The sequence below is a fragment of the Ictidomys tridecemlineatus genome, chromosome 2 (assembly GCF_052094955.1).
Source record: "Ictidomys tridecemlineatus isolate mIctTri1 chromosome 2, mIctTri1.hap1, whole genome shotgun sequence".
NCBI lineage: Eukaryota > Metazoa > Chordata > Mammalia > Rodentia > Sciuridae > Ictidomys > Ictidomys tridecemlineatus.
The window spans coordinates 9,660,042-9,679,965 of NC_135478.1; the positions used below are offsets into that span (position 1 = coordinate 9,660,042).

The window sequence follows — 19,924 nt, forward strand, 5'->3', positions numbered from 1 at the left end:
GCAGGAGGATGGTAAGTTCGAGGCCAGCTTGGGCAACTTTACGAGACCCTGTCTCAAAAAGGGATGGGGATGTAGCTCAGCAGTAGAGCGCCCCTGGGTTTAGATCCCAGTACTGAGTTGTACATTTACAACTATAAATTAGTTCAACTAGAAGCTCCTTGAAAGCAATGTGGGGTTTGCCTCCACAGTGTGGCGCCACTTATTAATAACAGCAGAAACAGCAGTAATCAACAATTAGTACAGGGAGCCTGATGGGGAGAAAATATTTGCAAATATATTTGTTTATGAAAGAACTTGTATACTGCATTTACAAAGAACTTTTGCAACCCAGTAAGATGGTTTTAAAAATGGGAATGGGTTTGGTGGTATATGCCTGTGTCCCTGTGGGACAACATAACAAAACCCATCTCAAGAAAAGGGGTGGTATATGTTGCGATGTAGCTGAATGGTAGAACACTTGCCTCACATGTGCACAGCGCTGGACTCATCCCCAGCACCACACCCATGCACACACACAAATGAGCAAAAGGTTCCAACAGGTGTATGCAAAGGTTGTGAGATGAAAGCAGTCGATGTAAAGGAACAGCCATGAGGTCTTCTAGCAGGAAAGCAGAGATCTGTAGGAGGTTTTGAGGTTTTGTTGGATAGAGTTTGAGGAGCCCAGCAAGGTGGTACATACTTATTATCCTAATTACTCAGGAGGCTGAGGCAGAAGGATTGAAAGTTTGAGGCCAGCCTCAGAAATTTATTCTTGTCTCAAAATAAAAATAAAAGAGATGGAGCTTCTCACCAGTGATATATTGCAATGTCCATGTCAGGGAGGATGTAACATGAATCTGATGACATTGCTCACCTGTTTTGCCTCAGCATCTGTCCCTAGCCACACCCTGACTAGGACACATCTTGATGCCCACACTCTGAAGGTGAGTTTGAATCTGGACTCTTACCAGCAGTGTGATCACAAAAGTACCACTCAATCTCAGAATCTATCCTCATTCTATTAACAGGGTGATACAAAGCAAAAATGAGGCTGTTTAAAAGCTGCAGGGAAAAACATCTGATAAAAAGTAAAGATTCAGCAAATAGCCACAAGTTGAATAAAATGCACTTCCTGCAGCCTGGGGTTTGAAGATTTGAGGATGACACAGAAAAATCTCAAAGGCTTACTGTTACGTCAAGCATGTGCAAAGCCCTGGGTTTGATCCCTAGCATCTCCCCATTCCCTGCCTAAAAAAATTCTGTTATGCTAATAAGGTGTCATAGAGTGGGGTGTCTAGATTGTGCTGGTTGGCGGAAAGGCCTAGTGAACCAGGACTGGAACTTTCAGCCCCATCCACTGATCTCCTTGAAGGGGCAGAATGAGAGAGGACTGGAGATTAAGCTCTATAAAAACTCTTGTGGCTCAAGCCGTAGCGCACTCGCCTGGTATGCATGCGGCCCGGGTTCGATCCTCAGCACCACATACCAACAAAGATGTTGTGTCCACCGAGAACTAAAAAATAAATATTAAAAATTCAAAAAAAAAAAAAAAAACTCTTGAAAACCCTCTTCTCTTGAGAGGCTGAGGCAGGATGATCACAAGTTCAAGGCCAGCCTCCACAGTTTAGCAAGACCCTGTCTTGAAGTAAAAAGAACTGAGGGGTAGCTTAGTGAGAGTGGTTGCCTAGTATTATGGGGCGCTGGATTTAGTCCCCAGTATTGAAAACAAACAAAACTCCTGAACAGTAATGTTCAGAGAACTTCCAGTTTGGTACCTGGAGGGTACCAAAGAGTACATGAGAAGACTTGGAAGCTACATGTCATCACCCCCAGCCCCATCTCGCCCTATGCATCTCTTCCATTTGTCTGTCCCTGAGTCGTTAATGTAAGCTAAGCATGCTGAATTCTCTGAGCATCCTATCGAACTACTGAACCTGAGGAGGTCATGGAACCCGAGGTCAGAAGTACAAGTAGCCCTGGGCTTGAGACTGGCCTCTGGTGGGACAGACCTACTCAATTGAGCCCTTGGCCTGTGGGGCCTGTGCTAATTATGGGTAGTTAGTTTCAGAACTGAGTTGAATAACAACCAGTTGGTTTACAGAGAATCATGGGATTGGTTTGGGTGTTGGAAAATGTAATTGGTGGTGCTGGTGTTGAGCTGTTTTATCCGTCTGATTTTGGCCACTGTGCTCTTACCACCTCTCCACTGATTAACTCAAGATCTTTAGAGCTTAAAATCCCACCACAAATATTTTATTCAGTGCTCTTTATTTTGCAAAAGAAATCCCCTCTTTGTGAACCTAAGTTCTGTGGAGAAGCTGCTTCACACTGGCCCTGCTGACTGGACAGACGGACTTGCGGGTCCACATCTTAATCCCTTTAGTAGCCATTGACCCAATGTTGTCCTATTAGGTAAATCTCTTGGAAAGCACCCTGAGTTGAGCAGACCTCTAGCCTCCACCAATCCCAAAGCTCCGATGCTATTAGATCCCACCTCAAACCCGAAGAGATTTCCCCCTTGCAGTAGCCCAGTTCCTGACGCTCCTACCTGTGTATTTGGTAAATGTGTTAATTTATGACTTTCTTTTGTTCTGTGAATATTAAAGCTGCCTGCTGTAACCTCTGCTGCAGTAACATGCCTTTCAGGGTAACTTTAATCCATGTTTCCAGAAAGGCCATGGTCATTCATATTTGGCTCAACATAAAACTACTTTATTTCCTTAAAAAAAAAAAAAAAAAATTCCAGCCAAGTGCCATGGCATATACTGTAACCCCAGCTACTTGAAAACCTGAGACAGGAGAATTACAAGTTTGAGGCCAGCCTGGGCAACTCGGCCAGACCCCACTTCAATTTTTTTAAAAAGGCTGGTTGTAGCTCAGTAGAGCGCTTCCTAGCATGTGGTGGGCCCTGGGCTCAGTCCCCTGTGCCACACACAGAGAACCAGCCTCCTTGCCTGGCAGGGAGTTTGGCCTCTGGACCTCCAGTGGCGTCCCCGGCACAGGGAGTTTCTGTTCCGTTCACCTAGAGGAGGGCTTGGTGGAGCCGGCAGGGCCTCCCAGGTCCCCCTACTCACCTCCACCACCCACATCCAGGGACCCATTATCCCATGTCCTCCCCATGGAGCGACACACGGGGCCCCTAAAGAAAGGCACCAGATGAGGGCAAGTGCCCACTTTATTAACACAGCTGGGCTCCAGGGCTCCCTGGCCCACCTCATAAGATCAGCAGCCCACAGAAGGCCCACAGAAGGAAGCTGCCACCCACCCCTTGGGGCCTGCTTCTGGGATGGGTGCAGAGGCGGGAGGGGGACTGGCCTCACGGAGGCCTCATAAATACAAGGGGGTCACTGATGAAGAATGTAAAAAGGCTGAGCGGCAGGGACCCAGGGAGGATGGGCGATCCTGGGGCAGCCTGTGTCACGCAGCCTGTGTCTGTGGGGTCTTTGGCTCCGTGTCCAGGCGGCACAGGGGACTGTCATATACCATCTGCAGGTTCACCTTGTGGCCCACCAGCTCGCGGATATTGTTGATGCCGTACTTGATCATCGTCGGGCTTGGGGAGGAAGGGTCACAGTTTAAAACAGGTCAGGTCATGCTCCCTGCTCAGAATTTTTCTGAAGGTTCTCAGCTTCTTCAAAGTAAAAGCCAACATCTTCTCTGTGGCCCACAAGGTCCTGCACATTGCCTCCTCTCCCTCATCTCTTCCCCCCCTCTCCAGCCACCCCTTCCTCCTTGAGGTTCTCCAAAGACACCAGTCCAGCCTCAGGGACTTTGCATTGGCTCCACCTGCTGTGTGGAACACCTTCCCAGAGATCCCCCTGGCTCACCCCTTCTATCTCCAACCTGCTCAGGCCAAGTGCTCCACAAAGCCGTCCCCGGCAGTCTCCTTAGCCTTTCCGCTTTGTCCTTGCCAATACTTGCTGTCCTTGGACACTCTGGTTTCATGGATCTCATTTACTAAGTTTACTTATTCATCTTGCTAGTCATCCTTGCTCCCCTGCTCAGAGGAGGCAGGGCTGTGAGCTCTGGGTTCACAGCCCAGGGCCAGGCACTAAGATTGCCCAGGAAAGGACACATGAAGTTGCCTGAGGCAGCCAAACAGTACTCACCGCTCCAGGGAGAGGCCCCAGGCAATGACCGACACATTCTCAGGGAGCCCCATGGGCAGCAGCATCTCAGGGCGGAAGATCCCAGAGTTCCCCACTTCCACCCACTTCTTCAGGCCTGTGGGTGTGGGATACAGAAGACAGGGCAGCGTGTGGCGGGCTGGGCCTGGCAGTGAGTTGGGCAAGTGGGCTGGGGGCTCGGCAGTGTGGGGGACCTGGCTCAGCCAGGGGTACCTTGGTGATAGCTGAACACCTCCATGCTGGGCTCGGTGTAAGGGTTGTAGGCGGGCTTAAAGCGCAGCTGGGTGAGACCTGTGGGGGTGGGAGTCAGGCTGGTGACCCCAGCACCCTCCCAGTGCCCTCAGCACCACGGGGCCAGTCGCCTGCTCACCCAACTTGGAGAAGAACTCCCGCAAGACACCCATGAGGTGTCCCAGGGTGAGGCCGTGGTCAGCAACGACACCCTCGATCTGGTGGAACTCGGCCAGGTGCGTGGCATCCAGGGTCTCGTTCCGAAACACGCGGTCAATGGAGAAGTACTTGGCCGGCGTGAAGGGTTTCTGGGGGCAACAGCCAGGCCCACAGGGCTTGGGGTCAGAGAGCCCACAGAGCTGCGACACCAGCCACCCACCCCCGGCCCTTGCTGAGCCGCACCTTCTGGGCGAGACGGTACAGGGCCCGGGCACTGGCCGCTGTGGTGTGTGTGCGCAGCAGGTTTTTCCGAGCCTCATCCAGCTTCCAGTTGTACTTATACCTTCAGGAGCAAAGTCACACTGTGGTCAAGCCCCCGACATCTTCCCCTCCGCAACCCCGAGGTCCTGCTCTTGCCTCACCCCTGTGAACCGTAGCCGCCCTGAGAGTGGGTCCGCTTGACTCGCTGGACGTAGTCCATTGGGAGCTGCAGGGCCTCGGCAGGATCTGGCAGGACAGAGTGCCATCTGGTTGGTCCACGAACATTCTCACAGAGCCACTGCTTCAGGTTTGCACAGTGGTGGTGGCAGCAGCCAGAGGGTGCCTGGCATGCTCGACCTGCCACAGTTCTCTCCCAGGACCCTCAGTGGTTCCGCGCTTACTTGGAGAAAGTCTTCCCACAGCCCTGTCCAGTGCCTCCCTGCCCTGTCTGCTCATGCTCCTGCTTGATCACCAACACCAGTCACAGGCGTCCCAGTGGGCACACCAGGCACAGTCCAGCCTTGCACGGGCCACTCCCTCTCCCTGGAGCTTTCACTCCGAACACAGCCCCTCCCTCATCAGTCTTTGCTAAACAGACTTGAACCTGACGGCAACCACCCCTTCCTCCTCAGCCCGGCACACTCACAAACACACACGACTCCTTGTGGCATTTACCGCCTGCCTCACCACACAGCTGAAGACGGAACCCAGGGCCTTGCACATGCTAAGCAAGTTTTCTACCACTGAGCCAACCTCGGCCCGGAGTTGTGCAAATGCTTAAGATTCCCTTCCAGAGACACAAATTTGGTGCTCGCTCCTGGAAAGACTGAGACCCAGTGAATACTGACTCTAGCTCTTATAAGCTGTGTGGACCAGGACAAGAATGGTCCCTCTCTGTGCCTCAGTTTCAATTATAAAAGAGGGCTAACAGTACTACTTTTCTGTAGGTGGTGGAAGATCAGAACAGTGACTGGTATATAATAAGTGCTTAGTAGGTTTTGGGTGCCACAACAAAGATGACAGTGACTTCACTGCTGCAGATCAGGTAATGGGTACCCAAGGACCTTGTCTGATCTGGGTGGGGGAGACATCCACCATTGTGGAAAGTCACTCAATTTTAGATGACATCAAGGACAGCGTAAAAGGGAGGGAGGGAGGGGGAGAGAAGAAATAAGGAAACTATAATGAAGACTAGGGCTGGTGGCTGGGGATGTGGCCCAGGACTACAGCACCTGCCTAGCGTGTGCAAAGCCCTGGGTTCTCCCCGCAGCAACACATACACAAACTCAGGGCTGTGGGTGGAGCAGGGAAGGGGGATATATCAGGATGTTCTTGTTTATTAATTTTTTTGCAGTGCTGGGGACGGAACTGAGGCCCTTACACAGGCTAGGCAAGTGCTGTACCACCGAGCCATACTCACAACCCGAGAGTTGCCTTAAAAATCTCAGACAAAACAGATCTCAGTGGATGTTATAGTATGAGCAAAGACCCTAAGGTGGGCACAGCCTGGCACTATCAGGGAAGAGCAGAGACTAGGGTCAGTGGAACAAGGAGATCACAAAAGATTGATGAACAGGCTCCCAGGGGCTTTGTTGGCCACATGGAGGGCAAATCTCATTTTATAAAATGGGACGGCCACAGGCTAAAGATCCCAACTAGGCCAGGCTCCTCCTCTGTCCTTTAGCCAGGCACCTAGGGCTGACGCACCTCGTAGGAAGAAGGTGTCATGCTGATCACGTGCTGGATGCTGCTGGGGCTGGAAGAGAGCGTCGAAGTTCCAAAAGGAGCTCTCAATGAAGTTGTCAGTCGGCATCTCAGTGAACCTGCGGGGACATGCAGTGACTGCCCTGCCTGCCCCTATGGCTGTGCCCCCGGCCCCCAGCCATGTGCTCACCCCATCTCCAGGAAGATCTGTCGGAACTGGGAGCGGACCTTGAGCAGTGGGTGCAGGTGACCGCTGTCAGGGAGCACGCCACGGGCAGCGAAGTTGTAGGACTTGAAGGACCGGTCCCGCCAGGAACCACTGTGGGGGATGCGGAGGGCACAGGCCTGGTGAGGGAGGCCCGCCCCTCTCCCCGGCTTCCACCTGCCCCCAGCCCTGGAGCCACTGCTACCTGGAGATCATCTCTGGGCTCAGCTCTGCCTCCTGCTTGGAGATTCTGGTGCTGAAGGCACTGCCCTTGCTCACCCAGTAAGTCTTCAGGGTCCTGCAGCCAAAGGGGAGGGGAGGCCACTGTCATCAACAGGTTCTCCTTGATCTTCCATCTGATGCCAGTTCTAAAACCACTGCCAAGTCACTCGGCTTTGTTTTGTGTGTGTTTGAACAAGGGGCTCTATCACTGAGCTACACCCTCAGCCCTTTCTATTTTGAGTAATCTGCCTAGGCTATTCTTGAGCTTGCAATCTTCCTGCTTCAGCCTCCCGAGTAGCTGGAATTATAGATGTGCACCACCATACCTATGTTGACCCAGGGTCTTGTTATGTTGCCCAGGCTGGTCTGGAACCCCTAGACTCAAAAAAAGATCTACCTCAGCCTCCCGAGTAGCTAAAATTACAGATATGTGCCATACCACCTGGACGACTGCTTCATGTTCTTCCTGATATTTATTTCCACCTGAAATACTCTTACGTGGCTACCACCTCTCCCTGTGTTTGTTCACATATTCATTCAACAAATACTTATTAAGAACCAGGCACAGTGGTACACACTTAGAACCCCAGTGATTTGGGAGGCTGAGACAGGAGGATGGCAAATTCAAGGCCAGCCTCAGCAATTTAGTAAGGCTCTAAGCAACTTAGTGAGACCATGCCTCAAAATAAATAAAAAGGGCTGGGGATACAGCTAAGTGGTAAAGCGCTCAGGTTCAATCCCTGATACAAAAAAAAAAAAAAAGCCCAAATGTGTGTCAGGGTCAACTCAAGGTGCTAAGAATACAGCTGGGAAGAGTTTATTCCCCATGCAGGCTCTGCTCCACTAATGCCACCCCACAATCCTGTGAGAAGGGAACTGAGGCTGGTAAGGGCTGGATGCCTTGACTGAGTCACACTACTGGTAAGTGGCAGAGCCTGGACTTCAGCCCAGCTCCTGTGTGCTCTCTAAGCCACTGAGAGCAGAACTCCCAACCTGCCCCGGCCCCCAGAGCTGTGGGGCACGTCCTCTGGACTTCACGCAGTGCTAAGTACTGTGAAGGAGAGGGACAGGGCAGGAGACATGGATACCAGCAGTGAGGGGCTTTTGTGAAACTCCAGTGGGGAAGGGAGGATGTCAGGGTTGCCTATTTAAGGTGACACACGCAGCTGAATGTGTGACACATGCTTGTAATCCGAGCAACTCAGGAGGCTGAAGCAGGAGGATTCCAAGTGTGAAGCCAGCCTGGCAATTTAGGGAAACCCGATCTCAAAAAATAAAGAGCTGGGGCTGTAGCCTGGTGGACACCGCCCTGGATTCAATTGCTAATGACACACAAGCAGGGAGGTGGTGGCACACCTTGCATGGAAGGTCAGTGGGAGACAGCACTTGGCAGGAGGGTTGCATGAGCCCAGCAGCATCTGTGGCTGGGTGTGGGCTGGACAGCTCCCTCTCAGTACCCCCAACATGCCACACAGGAAGTGGAGGCCTGGCCTGGGGGGGGGGGGGCGCCACTCACACTGCATTCAGCAGCTTCCTCTTCCTGAGCTCGCTCCTTTCCTTCTCACCCAGCTCCTCAGCCTGCCCGCCCTGGACCAACTGGAGTCGCCGCTGCACTTCGTCCTCCACCTTGTCCACCTGCCACAGCAAGGGGTGTGAAGGCCAGGGGCCCACTGTCTGTCCACCTGCCCACCCATCTGCAGGAACTCACCACTCGGAACACACGGGGCCCGTCCGCTGCACTCTTGTCCACACGGATCCACTTGTTGGACATGGCCTTGCTGAAACCCACTTTGCCGCTGGGCAGGCGCTGGGGGAGTTAGGTTGCAGTAAGTATGGCACAAAGGCAACTGTCACCCCCTTACCTCCCTAGGTCCTGCTCCCCAGACTCCTACCATGAGCTCGCTCTGGGCCAGGCCCTCTGCGGGGATGCTGTGAAACACCCGGGCCTCATGACTGCCTTCCCGGGCAATTTCCTCACCCTCTTCAGTAAGCTCCCAGCGCTTGGTAGAGCGAAGCTCAGCCTCAATGACCTGCACAGAAATGGGGACAGGAGAGAGGAAGGCAGGGATGGGTTCAGAGCCAGGAGGCCCTCACAGAGGAACTGGGCCTGAGATTTGAAGAACAGCTTTTAAAGCTGTTTGACACACCAGCTGTACCACTTTCTGGCCAAAAGACCCCACAGGGAGGATTTCCCTTTGCCCAGCCTCCTTTTCTCTCATGTAACAGTGACAGTGTTACATGAGCCACACCCATGGCTGGGTGTGGGCTGGACAGCTCCATTTCAGTACCCCCAACATGCCACACAGGAACATTGTCACTAGGCTCCCCATGCTAGCCTTAACTCCTGAGTAGCTGGGACCACAGGCACACACCACTGGGTGTGGCTATATGTTTACTATCACTTTGTAAACTGTGACATACTTCAAGGTCATAGGTAAATAGATTTGACTCTAATTTATGTGTTTGTATTTCAGTGCCTAGAGTACCAAAGAAGGGCAATGGAGGTCCACATTACAAATAGAAACCAGAGGCTCCAAGATGAGAAAAGGTCCAAGGTCACAAAGACACAGACAAGGTCAAGTGGACAGGGTCTACAGGCTCTAGTTTGCCTTTCTTTTAATCCCAGTTCTGCTCTTCAGTGGCTGTGTGACCTTGGGCAAGTTGTTTAACCTCCCTAATATTTTTTCCCCCAGTGCTAGGGAATGGAACTCACATCTTCAGTGCTTGCTAGACAAGTACTCTAACACTGGCTACACCTGCAGCCCTGAGTGACTTTTCTCATCCTTAAGGTACCTTGATGAGTCTTGAGAAGTAAGTGAATCCGTACACAGAAAGAATATCGGGTGGTTAACATGTTAGGTTAACTCTATTATTATTATTATTATTATTGTCATCTGGTTCCCATTAAACTGTCATTACTTAACTCTCTTTAACCTAAAAATTGTCAATTTCACATGGATCAAAGCACTGTCACCCACACATTGTGACTTTGAACTCTTCTCTGCACTGAGGCCCTCAGGCTTTGCAGTCTGAGCACTTACATTTCAAATCCAGGTTCACCAGACCCTTCTAGTGACACTCATCAAGTTACTTATCTATGCTGAGCGTGAGTTGTCCTATCTGCAAAATGAAAATAATCCTCGGTTTACGGAAAGGATCAGACAAGTAAAGCTGAGAGTAGGATGGGCACAAAACTGCTTTGACAAATAAAACTCATTAGATCCTGGCCTAATGAATCCAGCCTCCTCGGTGGCTCACTGAGCCTCCTGGCATCCTCATCCCATGATTCCAGGGCCCTCCATTTGCCCAAGATGGAATTTGCCCATGCTCCCCCTTCTTTGGCCTGAATCTTCCTCTGTGGCCCCCTTTCCAGCTGCCTCCCCACAGCAGACATCATGCCAGCCTCTGCCTTCGCCTCTGGCCCTGCCCTGTCAGTCCTTCCCAAAGATAATGTAGACGTCACCACATCTGACTAGCTACTATTTCTGTGGCTCCCCAGTACCCCTGTGAGGTAAAGAGTTGCAATTCTGGCCATGCTGTTCTCCTCTGACACCTGCCTCGGCCTCCCGACGCCCTCCTCAATACCCTAGAGTGGATCCCTTATACGCCACGGCTTTTATTCACGGTGACAGACCCACCAGGCGGGCCGCTCTCCTAAGACCTCACCGCTGGGTTCCCTGTGCCTCCCCAATCACTCCGGTCACTTGGCACCTCCTTAGTAGATTGTAACGCTGCTGCCTCGTCTTCCTAGTCCACTGTAGTACAAGGCCCCCACCTCCGACAGCATGCTGATCCTCCCCCAGGACGTTTATCGCTTGAGGCACATTCACCAGTGCCCGAGGCTCACTCGTTCCACACTCCCGGTCAGCGCACACCCGATGGGCCCATTTTAATTACTCCTAACCAGGCTGAGGGAGTCTGGCCTGGAAGGAGAACTCTGCAGGCAAGGGGGCTACAGGGGCAGAAGCAAGGAGGCCCCGCATCGCAGGACTGAATCACCTCGCCTAGGGCCTGCAGGCTCTTCACTGCGCCCACCACCGCCTGGTGCTCCACACCCAGCTGGGTCGCGACCTCCGCGCTGTCCAGGCCGCCATCTGCCGCCTCCAGCCGCTGCAACAGCAGCTCCGCCACAGGACCATCCGCCATGGCTGCTCCCAGAGCGCTCAGCGTGTTCAGGCCCGGCCTGGGAACCGGAACCGGAACCGGCGCCCCGAGCGTGCGCCGCCATCTTGAGTGTGGAAAACCAGATTACAGACTCTGGATGTCGCCATCTTAAAAGTGTGGCAACTGAGCCTCAAAGCGTGGAAAGAACTAGGTTCCTACCTCCATAGTGGCTCGACCAGTGGCTGTTGGTCGAGCAGTGAGCTGCACCTGATGACCTCAAGGTTAGAAACAGTTTTGTTTTGAATTTCATGCAACCACACCACCAGTAGGCTATGACCTTGAGCTTTTTTCACCCTCTATGGGCTTATAACCCCTCCACCCTTCTAGGATTCTCTCTTGCTCTTACAGAGGGCAGAAGGTAGCAGGCTCCCAACATGGTCAAATTGCTTGTATCAGCTACTTTTGAACCTCTGAAAGGGAGGCTGGGTGTGGCCCATCCTTATTTGTAGAGAGGAGAGGAACCCACCTAGTGACAATAAAGGTGCAGGCTAAACTATAAGGAGTGTTTCAGGTGTATTATTTCGTTTCTTCCAAAAAACACTTTGTGGTGCAGATATCCACATAATCTATTTCACAGATGAGAATACAGAGGCTCAGAGGCTGATATGACTTGCCCAAGCTTCTATAGGGAATGGCTAGAAATGAGGTCAGAAATGAACCCTCCAGATCTCAGGAGATCAACGTCAGGGCAATAACGCATGGTTTTACGCTGGGCATGGTGGCACACCTTGTTAACCCTAGTACTCAGAAGGCTGAAGCAGAAGGATTGCAAGTTCAAGATCAGCCTTGACAAGTTAGCAAGACCCTGTTTCAAAATAAAAACTTAAAGGCTGGGGATATATCTCAGGGACAGAGTGTCCCTGGGTTCAATCCCCAGTACCAGGGGAGGAAAAAAAAGGAAAAAGGAAGAGGCAAAAAAAGGAGAAGCATCGTCTACATCAGTTTCTTCCTATGGAAATAAAATATGGTGGCTGGATGTGGTGGCATAGTCCTATTCAGCTACTGTGGAGGCCAAAGCAAGAGAATCACAAGTTCTATCATAGCCTAGGCTACCTTGTCTCAAAAGAAATTTAGGAGCTGGGGGTGAGGGGTAGCTTAGAGGTAGAGAGCTAATGTAGTGTGCATGAGGCTTTGGGTTCCATTCCTGGCAGTGAAAAAAAAAAAATGGGATTGCACCCAGGGGTGCTTAACTATTGAGCCACATCCTCAGCCCTTTATTTATTTATTTATTTTTATTTTGAGACAGGGATTTGCCTAAATTGCTCAGGGCCTCATTATATTGCTGAGGCTGGCTTTGAACTTGCAATCCTCCTGTCTCAGTCTCCCAAGCTGCTTGAATTAGAGGTGTTCACTCACCATACCTGTTAGAAAAACTTTTAAAAAGAGCTGATAATGTAGCTTAGTACCAAGGTGCTTGCTTAACATGTGCAAAGCCCTGGACTCAATCACTAGTGCTGCAAAATAATAATAGTAATAATAATAAACATGTAATTTAAAATTTTCTAGTAGCAACCTCAAAAAAGAAACTAGTGGCATCTGGGGTTGTAGCTCAGTGGTAGAGTGCTTGCCTAGCATGTGCAAGGCACGGGGTTTGATTCTCAGCACCATATATATTAAATAAAGTTCTATTGATAACTAAGAAAATATTAGAAGAAATAAACTGGTGGAATTCCCTTTGAGAATTTACATGACCTGTTATGTCCAGGTTATTTTTTTAACCCTTACAATACAGATTACTAATGAAATATTTTGCACATTTTTTTTCATATTTTCTTCAAACTCTGATGTGTAAATCTCATTTGGGATCAGCCACATTTCAAATGACCAATAGTCACATGTGACCAGTGACAACTATGTCATAAATACAGGTAGTTCAGGGATAGCCCAAGCCTGTGATCCCAGCAATCAGGAGGCTCAGGCAGGAGGCTTGCTTGAGTTCATGAATCTGAAGCTAGCCTGGGCAACATAGCAAGTCCCGTATCTAAAAAAAGTTGGAGAAAGAGAGGAATAAAGAAAAATAAATACTTTTGAAGGGAGTTTTGTTTTATTGTGGTGCAAGCATATCCTAAGTGCATGTTTTACCACTGAGCTACATTCCTAGCCCTGGAACACTGTTATTTTCTAATCTAACATCTGCCGCTTAAGTTAATCACCAAAATGCTTAATCTTTTTTTTTATATTTATTTTTTAGTTTTCAGTGGACACAACGTCTTTGTTTGTATGTGGTGCTGAGGATCGAAGCCAGTGCCTCACGCTTGCTAGGCAAGCGCTCTACCACTAAGCCACAACCCCAGCCCTTATTTTTTAATTATTGTTATTATTTTTTTGTACTGGGGAGTGAACTCAGGGGCACTTGACCACTGAGCCATAACCCCAGCCTTATTTTATATTTTATTTACAGACAGAGTCTCACTGAGTTGCTTAGCACCTCGCTTTGAACTCATGATCCTCCTGCCTCAGCCTCCTGAGCCACTGTAATTGCAGGTATCTGCCACCATGCTTGGTGAGCCCAGGTTACTATAAGAAAATGATATATCATGCACATATGTACATAATATTTGCTAATACTAAGTTGAGTATAGACCACGCACCTTTTATTTTATTTATTTATTGACACTGCTGGGAATCAAACCCAGGGCCTCTCATTTGCTAAGCTGACACTGTACCACTGAGACACATCTCCAGCCTTGAGGAACTCCTTCCTCTCTTTTGGCAGTGCTGGGGATTGAATCCAGGGCCTCACACATGTGCTAGGTAAGCACTCCACCACTGAGCTAATACCATGGCCTTTGAGGCACTGTTATAAACAGAACACTTTTACTCATTTCACATCACAATTAGTCGAACCTATCATGTGTGATTACTAATACTTCCCAATTCTGATCCTATGATGAGCTCCTTTATTCAGGTCACTTTCCTCAAAGTTCTCTTCTCAGCTTCAAAGCACTTTCCCAGGTTTGGTTTATTTATTTCTACAAGAATCCTTCCTTTCTTCCATCACACACCAAGTAGTTTTTAAGTGTGCTTTGCAGGTGCTGCAGGTGGGGGGCTCAGGGAGAAAGCACCAAGCTCATGTATCCATGACACAGGACAGGAGGGAAAGTGAAAAAAGGTCAGTCAGTGTGGGCTTGGGCATCATCCTGCGTGGGACTAGGTTGGAAAATTCTAAATAGTGGCCATGCCTGTGTGGACCTGCACACAGGTCCTCCCCTTCTGATTTCCCAGCACTAGTGAGGAAGCAACCCCTCTCCACCCTTTGCCAGGAGTCACCCTTCCCCCAGTCCACTCCAGCGTACCCAGGTCCAGAACTAATTTGCTCAACGTTTGGAAAACCCCTAGCTCTCCTTCCTTCTCATAGAGTGTGTGTGTGGGAGGAAGGAACTAGTGTCAGTCACGTCTTCAGAAGAAGACTCTAGATCCAAGGGTTCTGCTTATCTCCTTAGGGCTCTATCTCCATAACCATCTGTGTCTTTCCTTCTTCTTCCTAAACGGAACCCCCTGTTTCTGCCCATAGCCGTTTAATTGCAAAATCCTGGCCGTTTGTGGGAGACCACAAGACAGAGACCCCCTTCGTTTACTCACTGAGAGGAAAGTAAAACAGCCAGCAACTAGAGAAATAGTCCTATCTCCAACTCAGGAGTCACAGTTTGCAGAGTCACTTATTTGAGTCTTCTGTGGTTCCTCTTTTCTGTCCCTGGACTCCACGGAAAGCTTTTCTGCGGGATAGCAACTGAGTCGCCCCTCCTGGTCTCTGAGGAGCTTTGGTGATTTCAGAAAGGCTAAGTAACTTGCCCTAGGGCACACAGCAGCAGTGTGACAGATTGCCAGAGAATAGTGGGTAGGAGACAGTTGGCACCCTCCCCAGCTACTCGCAAGGCTGTAACACCGGGATATAGTGAAGCCCCAGTCCTTGAACTATGGTGCCCCGTGCACCAACCTGGGCTGAAAGATCGCGTCCGGGCGGGGGGTTCCCCAAATACAGGACAGAAAGTGGCTGGGAAATCACTTTCCACCCTTCCACGCAGAGGAGAGGGAACGGAGGAAGCTGGGACAGGATCCCCACTCCGCCCGGCAACAACGCTCGCGCGGGTTCTTTAAACGCCCAGATGCGAGCGACGCGCGCGAGAGAGGGCGGGTTTGGGCTGAGACCTGGTCACATGACCCGGCTCGAGGGGCTAGCGGCCCCCACCCCGTCGGTGGGCGTCCCCCACAACGCGTGGTCAACCCTCATTGGCCGGTAGTGCAACCAATAGAAATCGGCCATCTGGGATCCCTGCGTTCTGAGGCACAGCCTAACATGCTGACCCGACAAGGGTCAAATGAAAAGGGACGGTTGTGGTTGTAGACCAATGACAAGGTGTGGGGGCGGGCCCAAAGTCAGAGTCAGGTTGACTTGAGAGGCGGGCGGATATATAATCGCGCAGCCGGCGACTGCGTCCGTCCGTACTGCAGAGCCGCTGCTGGAGGATCGTTTTAAAGGGCCCGCGCGCCGCCGCCCCCTCGGCCCGCCATGCTGCTACCTGTGCCGATACTGCTCGGCTTCCTCGGCCTGGTCGCCGCCGCACCCTCCGTGTACTTCAAGGAGCAGTTTCTGGACGGAGGTAACGCCTGGTCCGTCCTCGAGGCCGCCTCGACGATGCGGCCTGTCCCCCAGCCCAGATCTGCCTTGTCGCCTTTAATTACCGCTCAGAGGGCCAACATAGAGGTCCCTGGAGACTATAGCCGCGGGCGATTCCTCTTCTGCGTCCCTGGGGAACGTGGAAGATGCAGCGGCCTCCCGCGGTGGGAGTTAGGGTTCGTCCCAGGATCTCTGGGTCTCCAGAGTTGTCAAACTGGAGGTTGGGGTGGGAAGAGGCAGGAATCTCCTTTCCTGCCCCCCAACTGCTTTTGGCTTCAAGCAGGTGTTGGTGGGGGTGGTCAGCACTACCGCACTGATCTACTCCTCTGACCCCCTAGACGAGTGGACCTCCCGCTGGATCGAATCCAAACACAAGTCAGATTTTGGCAAATTCGTCCTTAGTTCCGGCAAGTTCTACGGTGACCAGGAGAAGGATAAAGGTAAGAGCCAGGGAGTGGGTGCTGGGATCCAGGAGGACTTTTTTGGCGGAAGCTGTAGTCAGTACGCACCCAACCCGGGCATCCCCCAGGAGTTGGGCAGGTGGAGGAAGGAAGGTTGGGGAGAGTCGTCTGTGTCATGGGAGGTCTAGTTTCCCTGGGTTGGAGCTCAACAGTAATTACACTTCCATCCCATATCAGGGCTGCAGACCAGCCAGGATGCCCGCTTTTATGCCCTGTCGGCCAGATTTGAACCTTTCAGCAACAAGGGCCAGACGCTGGTGGTGCAGTTCACTGTGAAGCATGAGCAGAACATTGATTGTGGGGGTGGCTACGTGAAGCTGTTTCCTGATAATTTGGACCAGACAGACATGCATGGAGATTCAGAATACAACATCATGTTCGGTGAGGGGCCCCACCCAGGTGCTGATCACTGTCCTCTCAGTTGGAAAGTGGAGAATGAATGAAGCTCCTTGGATTCCTCCTAACCCAGAAGAATTCATAAGACCATAGAAAGCACTTAAGTAATCAGGAGTTTTTTTTTTTTTTTTTCTTTGGAGGGGTAGCTAGAGGTCAGGGCGGGGAGAGCCTGGGATAGCTAAAGGTGACAGGTAGTGTCTTCCTGTGTTATGATTGCAGATCTAGACAAATTTGTATGATCATACCTAGGAATGTCCTGATTTCACAAATGAGGATAATGAATTTTAAGAGTTTTGCTTTTCTGTTTTTGTTTTACTTAAGACACTTGCCATAGCCCCTTAATGACAGAATCAGGATTTGAACCTCATTTTTTCAGCCTTTTAACATTGACATCTTTTGTCTTGAGTTTAAGAATTGTTTTTGTGTGCCCAGCAAGGGCAGCCTGTGACTTTCACTCAATCCCATCTAGGCCCAGACATTTGTGGCCCAGGCACGAAGAAGGTTCATGTCATTTTCAATTACAAGGGCAAGAACATGCTGATCAACAAGGACATCCGGTGCAAGGTGTGCCTGGGGGTGTGTCCCTGGGGGTGGTGCTAAGTGACTATCTGGGAAGCAGGAGGCCAGCCTGGTAGGTGGGGCCACTCAGCATCTATCCTCTTCAGGATGATGAATTCACACACCTCTATACACTGATCGTACGGCCCGACAACACCTACGAGGTGAAGATTGACAACAGCCCCGTGGAATCAGGCTCCTTGGAGGATGATTGGGACTTCTTGCCTCCCAAGAAGATAAAGGATCCTGATGCTTCCAAGCCAGAAGACTGGGATGAGCGTGCCAAGATTGATGACCCCACAGACTCCAAACCTGAGGTTGGTGTTTGGGCAGGGGCTTTCCACCACCACTGCATAGCATGTAGGGGACACTTGGGTCCACTCTGACTTCCTTGTGTACGTCCAGGACTGGGACAAACCTGAGCACATCCCTGACCCTGATGCTAAGAAGCCTGAGGACTGGGATGAAGAAATGGATGGAGAGTGGGAACCACCAGTGATTCAGAACCCTGAGTACAAGGTGAGTTTGGTGTTTGGGGGTACAGTTTAGTGGTAGAGTTCTTGCCTAGCATGTACAAGGCCAGGGTTCCATCCCCTGTGCCACAGAAACACAAAAGCAAGGTCAACCTGACTCTGAGCAGAGCTACAGGTCACAGTGGGTCATGCACCCACCTCTGCTCACTTTGATTCCCTTCTGTTGCAGGGTGAGTGGAAGCCACGCCAGATTGACAACCCAGATTACAAGGGCATATGGATCCACCCAGAAATCGACAACCCTGAATACTCCCCTGATGCCAATATCTATGCTTATGATAACTTTGCTGTGCTGGGCCTAGATCTCTGGCAGGTAAGACACAAAGGACCTCAAATGGAGACCTAAAGGAAATGGACAGGCACAGGATTCAGTGCCAGGCAAATCTGACCTAGAAATGGTACATTTTCTGAAGTATTTCCTGATCTGACTTGAGGGAGTCCTCACAACATCAATAAGGGTCCACTTATTATGTACCAAGTATTTAATCAAGTACTAATGTAAATTAATTTATAAAATATAGACAACACAAAATTAGCTGGGAGAGCTGCAGGAGTAGCCAAGATGGTAGAGCACTTGTCTAGTGTGCACAGGGCCTTGGGTTCCCTCGTAGCACTGCAGAGAGGAAAATGGAGGGGCTGGAGTGGTTAGAGTGCTTGCCTAGCATGGGCAAGACATGCTAGACCTTGAGTTTGATTCCCTAGTAGTGCAAAGAAAAAACACTGAGGTCCGGGAGGTGGGCACAGCTCAGTGGTAGAGCAGTTGCCAGGTATGCATGAAGCCATGGGTTCCATCCCTAACACTACCAAAAAGAAAAAAATAGTTGAAAAAAGTTACTTGGAACAATTCCTGGCATACTAGATCACTAAAAAATTCCTGAACAAGGGAGTGAGTCCCCAGTTCAACCAGTGAAGAAAGTGAAGTGCAGAAAATTGAATTCAGCAGCCTGAGGTCACATGGCATAAAATGTCAGAATGGAGATTTGAATCCAGGCAGTGGGCCCCCACAGTCTTTTCAAGTTTTTTAAAATTTTTCTGGGTACCAGGGAATGAAATCAGAGTATTTGACCACTGATTCCAGCCTTATTTTGTATTTTATCTAGAAACGGGGTCTCACTGAATTGTTTAGTGCCTCGCTTTTGCTGAGGTTGGCTTTGAATTTATGTTCCTACATTAACAACTTTCAAGTCCTTTTCAATAAATGTATTGATTGTAACAATGTGTAGTGGTTATAGGAACACAGGTGGAACACTGTGGGTGTCAATTCTGACTCTCTTCTTCTATTCATTCTCCAGGTCAAGTCTGGGACCATCTTTGATAACTTCCTCATCACCAATGATGAGGACTATGCAGAACAGTTTGGCAATGAGACATGGGGTGTCACAAAGGTGGGCCTGGGTCCTTGTTCTGATTTGGGGGCAGGCAGGGCTAGCAGGCAAGGGATCAGGTGCTGAGGGGTATGGTCTGTCCATGCAGGATGCAGAAAAACAGATGAAAGACAAACAGGATGAGGAGCAGAGGCTTCAAGAGGAAGAGGAGGAAAAGAAGCGTAAGGAGGAAGAGGAGGATGGAGAAGACAAGGAGGACGAGGAGGACAAAGATGAGGATGAGGAGGATGAGGAGGATAAAGAGGAAGATGAGGAGGAAGATGCCACTGGCCAGGCCAAGGATGAGCTGTAGAGGCCACACCAACCACCTCCAGGGCTGGACTGAGGCCTGGACGCTCCCACTGCAGAGCTGGCCACGCCAAATAATGTCTCTATGAGACTCAAGAACTTTCATTTTTTTCCAGGCGGGTTCAGAGTTGGGGTGGATTTTGGTTATTTCCCCCGCCTTTTTTTTTTTTTTTTTTTTTTTTTTTTTTTTTACTGGTGTTTTTGTCTTCAATTCTCCTTCAGTCCTCACCACCCCTCTCATTTTCTCAATCAACAACTTTCCCTTTTTCTGTCCCCTTTGTTCCTGGTCCCTTAGCTACTACTCTCCAACCCTGGGGGTGAGGGTGTGGAGAAGCCCTAGGCTTGAGATTCCATCTGCTCTCCTTCCTGGAGACCAGAGGGGGGCAGGAGAAAGGGGCGGCATCTCCAGCTCCCCAGCACTGAGGAAGACTGGGGCTCTTCCTGCCCCCCCCCCTTTTTCTCCCCTGCCTCCAGGACTGGGCCACTTCTGGGTGGGGCAGTGGGTTCCAGCTCGGCACACACTGAGAATGTAAGAACTACAAACAAAATTTCTATTAAATTAAGTTTTGTGTCTCTCCCCTGTGTTTTCCTTGTGGGGGAGGATGGAGATGGACTCCAGGAAACCTAGGTTGG

At 50.4% G+C, this 19,924-nt stretch overlaps 2 protein-coding genes across 2 annotated transcripts; one reads left to right on the top strand and one right to left on the bottom strand.

The window, feature by feature from the left end:
• Window positions 1-3,136: 3,136 nt before the first annotated feature.
• Window positions 3,137-11,071, bottom strand: Farsa (phenylalanyl-tRNA synthetase subunit alpha). The gene is made up of 13 exons (XM_005336215.4): window positions 10,888-11,071; window positions 8,781-8,918; window positions 8,597-8,695; window positions 8,405-8,523; window positions 6,872-6,964; window positions 6,652-6,780; window positions 6,465-6,580; window positions 4,919-5,003; window positions 4,740-4,839; window positions 4,477-4,645; window positions 4,320-4,397; window positions 4,089-4,203; window positions 3,137-3,532 (listed from the first exon to the last, which is right to left on the bottom strand). Exons 1-13 carry the CDS (start codon window positions 11,032-11,034, stop codon window positions 3,397-3,399), a joined length of 1,524 nt encoding a protein of 507 aa, XP_005336272.2. The 5' UTR covers window positions 11,035-11,071; the 3' UTR covers window positions 3,137-3,396.
• A 4,398-nt stretch (window positions 11,072-15,469) lies between these two features.
• Calr (calreticulin) lies at window positions 15,470-19,866 on the top strand. Its single transcript, XM_005336216.4, has 9 exons — window positions 15,470-15,653; window positions 16,009-16,110; window positions 16,309-16,512; window positions 16,997-17,091; window positions 17,193-17,402; window positions 17,491-17,604; window positions 17,788-17,931; window positions 18,911-19,003; window positions 19,092-19,866. The coding sequence occupies exons 1-9, from the start codon at window positions 15,563-15,565 to the stop codon at window positions 19,293-19,295; spliced, it is 1,257 nt and encodes a 418-aa protein (XP_005336273.1). The 5' UTR covers window positions 15,470-15,562; the 3' UTR covers window positions 19,296-19,866.
• Window positions 19,867-19,924: the final 58 nt, after the last annotated feature.